Source organism: Lupinus angustifolius, chromosome LG07 (genome assembly GCF_001865875.1).
Source record: "Lupinus angustifolius cultivar Tanjil chromosome LG07, LupAngTanjil_v1.0, whole genome shotgun sequence".
Classification (NCBI taxonomy): Eukaryota; Viridiplantae; Streptophyta; class Magnoliopsida; order Fabales; family Fabaceae; genus Lupinus; species Lupinus angustifolius.
In genome coordinates, this window is record NC_032015.1 from 3,883,481 (window position 1) to 3,894,215 (window position 10,735).

Sequence of the window (10,735 nt, forward strand, 5' to 3'; positions counted from 1 at the left end):
ATGAGAAAATGACATAAATATGCAGTAGTGTATAACTTTGTATGCAAGTGTGATTAAGATACATGCATATACAAGAGACAGAATTCTAAGCCCGTTAGCAACAAACTTGGTCATGTTACCTTCATTTTTGTTTGCAATAGCAAAACTATACACATCACTAACCAAGTTAGGTTTGGGATTTCTTTTATGTCCCGTTTATTTCTGTAGTGTTCAAAGGCATCCATTTTCCACTTGTCATAAAAAGCTGCACTATGCATGAACTTACATTGGAATAAATTCCATTTGATCCATGCATTTGTTGGCAACAGGGAGGGATGAATGTTTTAACCAGAACAGACTAAATGGTGTCAAGAGATAAGCTCACACACAATAGTCAAATAGTAAATTTTAAATATTTTCTTATTGCAAACATTACTTTACATTCCAGCATCTAAATATATGTCTGTATTTTCTCCACTTGGTGCCTTAATTCTTTGAGGTGATAAATATCAGTGATCATTCTTTTCAAGAAACTTATAAAAAGAGACTGCAATAATTCCTATTTTGACCTATAGCAACAGTTATGGAAGAGACAATCCAAGTTTTGCTGTCATATATAAGTTGTGCTTAGTCAATTGTGTTACAAAAAATCCAAATGAGAAAACATATTGCCCAATGACAATAATTCAGGCAATGATTGGCCATATGCAACCAGGACGACACACTCAGCTACTAGGTTCACTATATTGCAACATCTTAGATAACCAAAAACTTCTTTTTAAAAAACAGCATACAAATATAGCATAAGTCATGCCTTACATTTTAGAGTAATTACCCATTTTAGTCCCTCCAAATTTTTTTAAATGTGGGTCAAATTAATCCTTTTCAGGGTTAAATTAGTCCATACCATGTTTTAAAACATGCTAAAAAGGACTAATTTGATCCACATTTGAAGTTTTTGTGGATCATTTTGGGGTTTTTAATTTTTAAGGGACTGAAATGGCTATTTACTCTAGATTTTAAATGACAAGAAAAACCCCTAGTATACATGTGATGTGAGGTTAGGTGAAAATTCTGTGCATCTGCAATGAATTAACCAAGACAACAAAGACCACAGATAGCTACTCTAAAGTTTGGAATGGGAAAATGAAGATTAAACCCAAGTACAAGGTAGTACATTGATAATATATAAGTGGTCCAATTCAACCTCAGGAAACAACTCAGTTAAAGAATAGTTTTCTTAAAAGAGGATGAGAAACATGAAACCAATCTCTTTCCATCACACTCTCATGTAAAAAAACACAATTGATCAAAATATTACCTTTAAGTACACTGAAACAGATTACTTTCAAACAATTTATATAAAACAACTCAATTCCTAAAAACTAACTAAGTGTTATGAAATACCAAAATTATGACGTTCCCTTTATTTTTGTACCAACAGACACAAGACAAAGTACATAAATTCCAAACTCTAGCAACCATAAAACCAATTTTAAACATGACTATGATTAAAAAAGCATGTTACAAGGATTCAACAATTGAAAAATGGCCTCACCAGAAGAATGCTTAGTGCGTTTAACTTTGTGAAACTGAAGCTGCATTTCCATGAAAAGCTGCATTCTTTGATACTCCAAATCCTTTGCAAATTGCATCCTCTGTTTCTCCAACTCCACCATTTGTCTCTGCTTTGCTGATTCAACTCTTTCATATATCTCACCAAATCTCTCTATCGCAATAGCAAGTTCTTTACAACCATATTCACCTTCCTTCTCACTATCTTCTCTCACTCCTCTCCCCCTCGTCCCCGGGCTCCATTTTAAACTGTCTGAGTCGTCACTATCGGCTTCTGCGGCAGCGGCTGCAGCTGCCGCAAAAGCTGAGAAGTTCCGACGGAAGATGAATTCGTCTCTGATCGCCGGCCGTTTCTGAGTTCCGGATCGGGGACCGACAGGGACCGATGTAATCCACGCCGGCGGCGGAGGTTTGGTCACGGTAGAACGGTTGCTACGTGTGGTTATCGGCGGCGATAACTTTTTAATCGGATAAGTATCTCCGATGAGGGCGTCGAGGCGGGAGAAGAAAGGCCAGTGGCTTTCGTAACCTCCGGCGAAATCGGAAACCCTAGCCTTCTCGATCTTGTACTTCTTCTTGAGCGTGTCGATTCGGTTCTTGCACTGCACGTGGGTTCGGCTAGCGTTCTTCTTGATGTTGCCGTTGCCGGTGGTGACCGAGTGACGGTGGTTGACGGCGTCGGCGACCTCCTGCCAGTGCTTCTGGCGGAGGCTACCGCGGTTAAGGTCGAGGTAGTGGTTGCCCCAGGAGTTGATGAGGGTGAACGTGGAGTCCTCGGTCCAACAGTCTTCACGGACGGGGAAAGGCGTGGAGGACGGATGACGAGGTGGAGCAGGGGTGGTTGGTGACGGAGCTCCGAGTTGGGAGTCCATAAGCATCGGCGGCGGTTGAGTTGAAAAAGTGGAGAGAGGGATTTTGGGTTAAAAAAACCGACTGGACTGAGGAATTGAACTGAACACCGAAGGAAGCGAATACGACGTTAGTTCCTTACCATAACATAAACACCATCCCACAAATACGTAACTTAATTGTGTGTAATTTAATTGTTTGTGTAATTTAATGGTTTGTATTTTTTTAAATTAATTATAATTAAATATGAATTAAATATGAACCATAGATATTGCATTATTTATAAAAAAAAATTATATTTATATATTTTATTATCTCTATTTAAAGAGATGTATGATATGAATATGATATTTAAAGATGTCATAACATAATTGAATTTTAAGTACATTTATATAGTAGATCATGCTTGATATATTATAGATAAACTTTAATCTTTTTAAATAAGTCACACTAAAACTTTTGATAAGATAAATTTTACTTGCTTGTACTTATACTCATAATAAAAACATGTTATATATATATATTATGACTTTGTGAGAATATATTTAATAGTATTATTTATAATTGTTGCTATATATATATATATATATGAATATAGAAAAAACTTGAAAATTTGCTTAAACTTGTATATACTTGTGAAACTTGAGTCGGACATCAAACTGAAAGATGTTTCGTATTAAGTTTAAACAGTTAAACTGTCCAGTCGGACTGGATGGTTTCATATATAATTTATCATTTTATATATAAATATATATTATATATAAATACAATATTTTATATAATTAATATCATGTGTAATTATATTGAAATAACATTTTCTCATCTTTTTTGGACCAGAGTAAAACAAAACATTAGAGTAATGTTTTATTTTTTAAAATTTTAAGTGAACCATCCGATTCACTTCCCAGGTTATTCTAGTTCAACCGGGTTTAACGCGATCGGACCGGAATTTCTCCAATTCAAAGTGGTCTAACTCTCATTCGGTTAAAACTATAAATCATGGCCGTTTTCAAGTTCGGTCAGAATGCCCGGTCCGATTATCACAACAGTAATTTATACAACCAATTTATTAAATAATTAATTTTAATTAAAAGTTAGTCACTAATAATAGCATAAAAAAATATAAATATACTTATCTCCAATATAATATATTTTATATTTTTATATAAGTTTTTCTCTAGACATTAGGCATTCCTCTCATATGCGGTATGCCTATGAACCCATCCCAAAACATACTGTTTCATGGTGATGACTTTTAAGTGGTTTGATGGGGTCAATGTATGGGCCTTATTCGGTTCAGAAGTTTGGACTTAGATTTTATGAGGAGCGATGAATTGTAGTATAGTCCAGTTTTTTAATTCATCCCCTTGATATGATAGCAGACTAATACCCTATTGTATTCTTCTTTCCTCTCTCATTTTCTATTGTGTTTTGTTTTTATGAAAAAAATGTATATTTGTTATACATAACCTTTTCTTTATGAACCGTGCTATACATATAAAGTCACATACCCTCGATTATGCACGAGTGTGGATTCACTTGTGGAATAATTTATATATAATGTATGAATTTTATACATTGTTATTGTATCATGTATTATTTAATTATTTTTAACTCTTCAAAAAGTAATACAAATGAAAGATAAATAATATATTAAATGTATATAAACATTTATGCTAACAATACACAAATATAACACCTATATATCAAATAATATTATGATTGGCCATTGGAGACCATTTTATTTTTTAATAAAAGGGAGTGACTTCAAAATAAAATAAAGATTTTTGCAAAAACAAATTTGAAAGAGGGAGAAATAAATCATGGTCAAACCACACAACTATGTACACATACCGATGAATGCAACCTAGCCATACACGTCATCTTCAACCAAAACTACTAGTGGTATATGTTGGCTATGTTCTCCTCTATCCAAAGAAAAATGGACCAGTTCTTTGTCACTAATTTTGAAAATGTTCAACAACTTTTGCATTTAGATTACTACTTTCTATTATATAAATATTTCGTTACAGTTAGTTCTCTTTTTATATATTTTATAAAATAAATCTAAAATATATACATTCAGATGTGAGAAATGAGAGTAATACATAAAAGCAACTAACTCAATTCATATTTTATGTATATATTATATAAATAATTAATATAAAACAAGATTAATAGGCTTTTCAAGAATTTTTGGCATGATCTATTTTGATAATCAAGTTTTTTGAGAATTATGAAAAAAAATTGGCTTGACCTAACATAAACTAGGTAATAAGTTTCTCATATGCCGTTTAACTTGTTTCCATAGTAAAAATCAAGGTTGATTTGATTTTAATTGGGACCAAACCAACCCATAAAACTAGAAAAATAACACAACTATTTATTTCAATTATAAAAAATATACAATATTGTAATGTTTTAGTCTTTTAATTACACACAGACTGATAATTAGTATGCGTATGCACATTCTGTAGTCTTTAATTTGTACACACTAGTTTTTTGTTGTTGTTATTTTTGTACCCATAGTTACGCATTGCCATATCTACATTTCAATTCCCACATGTACAAAATGACCCTAGCTCACGGTAATTGTTTTTTCATTGTTATGAAACACTCAATATATGAATAATAATTTGATCAGTACTAATTCTGCTACTTGCTAAATATGTGTCTTTTGATTTTATTTTATGTTGATATTCTTAGATTACCCTATTAATGAAATAGTCTAAATACTAAATGAATATTGACATAAATATTGTAGGGCAGTATTAATGGAAGTATATTGGTTTTTTTAATAAAGAAATATTAAGTCCATTCTATGCATGTAATGTTGTAGAATTAACTGTTTGAAATTGGTAGTATTTTCTATTCAAATTATTTAAGCTCCTAGTGAAATCAAAATAACATTCAACTCATTTTAGTAATATTATAATAATAAAAACTTGTTAATTTGATTTTGAAATACCAACATTAATATTATTTACCTAAATCAATCCAATGGAAAATAGATTTGATTCTTAAAATCCAAACCACATTTCCTAATTTTTAATCCATGCCTCCATCCAATCAACCTGTTAAAATTGAGTAAATGAATATCAGACATGAAGATTTATATATACTATATATCTATATATCTATATATGTGAAATTATCTGTATCCAATTTCCATGGTGATCATAATGACAAGTAAGATGATTTTTGTTCCAGTCACTATCAAAAAGATGAAAAACAGAAGCATTTAGGCCATAGGCCGTAGCAGAAAAGTAAGGAAAGTGTAAAAGATTCTAAAACCAAAATAGACAAAATCCAATCCAATTCAATATTTCAACATGCCTACTAAATTATTACCTTCTTATCTAGTATGGGATTATATGGGTCCTATGCAATAACTATGACTTGTTTGTCTCATTTCTTTTCTTTCCTCTTATAATGGATAGACACCTTACAATGGTTGCCTTTTCACAAATAAGTGGTAACCAACCCCATCACTTTTCATTTTTTCAGTGGTCCAACAACCCGATCTTTTACTTCAACGTGAAATTGATTCCATAATTTCTAAGATAGAACTATTTGATATATCCATGTAGCGTATATTTATGCAAAAAATTAGAGAAGAGTTAAGTAATTTAAGTGTAGGTGATGAATTGTAAAAGTGGATTAACTTAAATGCATGCAAGTGAAAAATTAGTAAACTTTAATTGGTTTTTGATGAAGATGTTATGTCAACCATACATTTCTATGTTTCCTTTACTAAGCCCATGCATAAATTTATCCCAGGCTTATGGAGCAAAGATAATATATTTTAAAAATTTGTCCTTATATTCTTAATCAATCAAATTACAACAAATAATATAAAAATGTAAGTGTTTTTATAATTTTTTTAATTAGATATTACTTTCTAATTGAATTGATATACAAATTGGAAACATAAAATATGAAAAATGATCTTTATTCAGGGTTGGGCCTTCATTGTCTTAACAAGTGTGAGTATTAGAGTGGATAATTTGAAACAAGTATATAGAAGCAATGAAGATATTAATGGATATGAGCAATGAAGATGTCCTACGTTAAGAAGGAATGGGTGAGTTAAAAATCATATATAAGGATAATACCCATAATCTAAATGCCTTAATGTTTTTGTATAAGCCATATGATAGTATTTTTATTCAAGATAAGGTCATGAGAGATGGAAATGCAGGAGTGATGGTGCATAGAGGATCACCATTTTATTTAGCGGACTCATGCCATTAAAAAAGTAACTTTTAAACTTAAAAATAATAATTTATAAAGTCAATTTGAAAAGGTAAATAATTCAAGTGGTGAAATTAAAAAAAAGTTAAAAGATTATAATTAAAAAAACTTATATACCATTTAAAAAAAACTTAAATGACTAATCTAAGTAATTTTGCTTCTAATTTTTAGGAGTCAAATTCATCACAATTAGCTTTACTCGAAGATAAATTAATGAAATAAGATTGATACTCCTAGGGATCTCTAACCAATGATCAATGTTTGAAATGAAATTGACATAGTGCATAAAAGTCTCACCACAATAAATGATACAACCCCAATCAATCATGCTCTCATTTTAGGTCGAAAGTTCATTCTAGAGGAGCATTTTGCACTAACACAACACCTCCTCATGTACAATTTTTTATTCTTATATTTTTTCACATTCTTGTTCTCTCTTCTTTAATTCTTTTTATTGCATATATATCTCCAGGAAAACAAAGGTGAAGTCGTTATCAGTTTATAATGGCAGAGTAGTTATGAGTAGAGGCAGAAACATGGAATTCACGTGGGTCTGCATACCGCGACAAAACCCTACCACCACCACTACCTATTAATAGAGGTAGGATCTTCTTCGTCCTATTCATCAATGAAGAAAAAAATACATCCAAAACAATAAAAAAATAATTTAATCTAACAAGAAAAAATGGGATAACATTTTAGATTCATGTGTAAGTGAAAAAATTAACATTTGTGTCTATATTATTGGAGAAATGTCCCCCAATTTGTAAAAAAAACTTGTATGAAGATACATATAACACATCATATTTAGAGACAAATAATATATTATTTATGATTAAATTTTATTCACAATTAAATTTTTAATGTGTTGCTAAAATTTAATTGGTTGTCTCCACGTACTACGTCTCTATGCAAGTCTTTCGGTAGATATATAACCTTACCAATCTTTCTTTAACACTCACCCACATGACACCTGTATTAATATATTAATAATAATTCATTTATCCCCCCTCTCTCAAATTGCAACCTATAAACAAAGTGCCACACCAATTGCCCAATTACAACCACAGTTCAATAAACTAGAATTGTCTTACCGGATATATGACAGGACCTAGCGACGGCACCACCATCAGCCACCTGCCGGAAGAGATCCTCGCGAATGTTTTCGCCGCCGTATCCGACACCCGCACGCGGAATTCCCTCTCCTTGGTCTGCCGGAGCTTCCTCCGCTTAGAACGCAAGACGCGCACTTCCATCACACTCCGTGGAAACGCGCGTGACCTCCATCTACTCCCAACCTCCTTCATCCACGTCACCCACCTTGACCTATCCTTCCTCTCCCCGTGGGGCCACGCGCTATTCTGCAACTCCTCCACCACCGCCTCCGCTGATCCACGTCAACTTGCCTTACGTCTCCGGGATGCTTTCCCGCGCGTGACCTCACTCTCAGTCTACGTGCGCAACCCAACAACTCTTCATCTCCTCCTCCTCTCACCCTGGCTGGACCTCCGCCACGTCAAGCTCATCCGATGGCACCAGCGTCCGCCGGGGTTGCCGCCGGGATCTGACTTTGCCGCTCTGTTTTCCCACTGCAGATCGCTCACCTCACTGGACCTTTCAAGTTTCTATCACTGGCCGGAGGATCTCCCGCCAGTCCTCGCCACAAACCCCGCCGCCGCCGCTTCTCTCCGCCGCCTAAACCTCCTCACGACTTCCTTCACGGAAGGTTTCAAATCTCACGAAATCGAATCCATCACTTCTTGTTGCCCTAACCTGGAACACCTCCTCATAGCTTGCACCTTCGATCCAAGGTACCTTGGTTCCGTTGGTGATGAAACTCTACTCGCTATTCCTTCCAATTGCCCTAAGCTATCGCTCCTTCACCTCGTCGATACGTCATCGTTTTTGAACCGTAGAGATGTGGAAGGTTTCGCCGGCGAGGATGCTAGGGTTAGCCGGGCCACGCTGGTGGCGTTGTTCTCTGGGCTTCCCCTTTTGGAGGAACTGGTGGTAGATGTTTGTAATAATGTCAGAGAGAGTAGCTTTGCATTGGAGGTGTTGTGTTCCAAGTGCCCGAAGTTGAGGGTTCTCAAATTGGGACAATTTCATAGTATTTGCTTGGCGATCGGGTCGCAGCTTGATGGGGTTGCCCTTTGCCAAGGGCTGCAGTCCTTGTCTGTTAAGAATTGTGGTGATCTTGATGACATGGGGCTGATTGAGATTGCAAGAGGGTGTTCCAAGTTGGTTAGGTTTGAACTTGAGGGGTGCAAGCTTGTTACTGAGAAAGGGTTGAGGACTATGACTTGTTTGTTAAGGAAAACCCTTATAGATATCAAGGTTTCTTGCTGTGTGAACCTTGACACTGCGGCGTGTCTCAGAGCTTTGGAGCCCATTCGGAACCGTATTGAGCGGCTTCATGTGGATTGTGTGTGGAATGAGTTGAAAGAAAGTGACAATCTTGGACAGGGTTTTCTCAAATTTGACCTCAATGTAATGGGTGAAATGTGTTCTTCTGACGTGAATGGGAGTAAGTTTGAGGATTACTTTGGGGATATGGAATGTGGGGATACAAGCAAGAAGAAGAGACAGAGATGTAAGTATGAATCGGAGGATGATTGTTTCGCGCAAAGCAATGTTAGTGGTTACTGGGACAGGCTTAAGTATCTTTCTCTCTGGATAGAGGTTGGTGATCTGCTGACTCCATTGCCGGTGGCGGGGCTGGAGGATTGCCCGAATTTGGAAGAGATTCAAATAAAGGTGGAAGGAGATTGCAGAGGGCGGCCGAAACCAGCAGAGAGTGAATTTGGTCTGGGTATCCTGGCTTGTTATCCTCAGCTGTCGAAGATGCGACTGGATTTTGGTGATACAAGAGGTTATGCACTGACGGCACCTTCAGGGCAAATGGATTTGAGCCTGTGGGAGAGATTCTTCCTGAATGGGATTGGAAGTTTGAGTTTGAATGAACTTGATTACTGGCCACCACAAGATGAGGATGTGAATCAGAGGAGTTTGTCACTTCCCGCGGCTGGCTTGCTACAAGAATGCTATACTCTGAGGAAGCTTTTCATTCATGGGACAGCTCATGAACATTTTATGAACTTTTTCCTGACGATACCAAACCTAAGGGATGTGCAGCTAAGGGAAGATTATTATCCAGCACCAGAGAATGACATGAGCACAGAGATGAGGGTGGGTTCATGCAGCCGCTTTGAAGATGCATTGAATAGGCGTCAAATCTATGATTGAACTTTCTTGAGTGTGTATGCATTGACCATGTAAATGATTGAATTGTAATGAGTGTTCACACACAGAGATAAAGAAAAAAAAGGAGATTTTTGTTAAAGGGCATAGATTGCTACTAGTGTTAGCATGTCACATCTTTAGCTCCCCTTTATTTTATCATGTTATAATGCAAAACCATGCCCGATTTTGTAGTCAGGAATTAATTGTTCTAGATCAGGACTAGAAATAGACTTGTTCTGTTGACGGCACATAGAAGTGTAGTTTCTTTTATGCCCACCAAAAGAGAGGACTATGCACCCTGAGAAATTATGGTGCATGATATACCAGAACTTCAGCCATTGATTTATGTTAAAATTTTCACCAATAATTATAGACTTGATTAACAGTTTAACTCGAAATTTATACTATAATCCAACATAAGTCTTCAAAACACGTGTTTGCTCAATTTTTTTAACTTAGAGGTCTTGGTGAATCCATAAGATAATTGCAAGTAAATGACCTTTCCGCAATTTCTGTTGTTATTTGTGGACATTTCTGAAAAAGCTTTGAAAGCCGAAATGGATTAAACTTAGGCTAGAAACAAGAATCAAAGAACATGAACACTTAAGTTGATGGTGAATGCCACTGCGTTTTATCACTTGAAAGATAAAGGGCGTCTCACGAAAAGTTCCTTTGGATGGATCACTAGAGACACTTCTTATTTGACTCAAAGGTTCCAAATCCACATTAGATAACCACCGTACGGGAAAAAAATAATTCTTATGGACAAAATCTTACAACCAATAAGCTACTACTTGGTTGTTGGGAGTTAAGTTACAGTATCTTCAGTGATGGG

General features: G+C 35.4%; 2 protein-coding genes across 2 annotated transcripts; one reads left to right on the forward strand and one right to left on the reverse strand.

Moving 5' to 3' along the window:
* LOC109352630 (trihelix transcription factor ASIL2-like) lies at window positions 1,624-2,565 on the reverse strand (the record flags this gene model as incomplete). Its single annotated transcript, XM_019594762.1, is given in 1 exon segment — window positions 1,624-2,565. A coding segment is annotated over 1 exon segment (809 nt), but the record flags the coding sequence as incomplete, so codon positions are not given.
* LOC109351868 (F-box protein MAX2) lies at window positions 7,700-10,374 on the forward strand. The gene is made up of 2 exons (XM_019593536.1): window positions 7,700-9,983; window positions 10,089-10,374. The coding sequence occupies exon 1, from the start codon at window positions 7,759-7,761 to the stop codon at window positions 9,901-9,903; it is 2,145 nt and encodes a 714-aa protein (XP_019449081.1). The 5' UTR covers window positions 7,700-7,758; the 3' UTR covers window positions 9,904-9,983; window positions 10,089-10,374.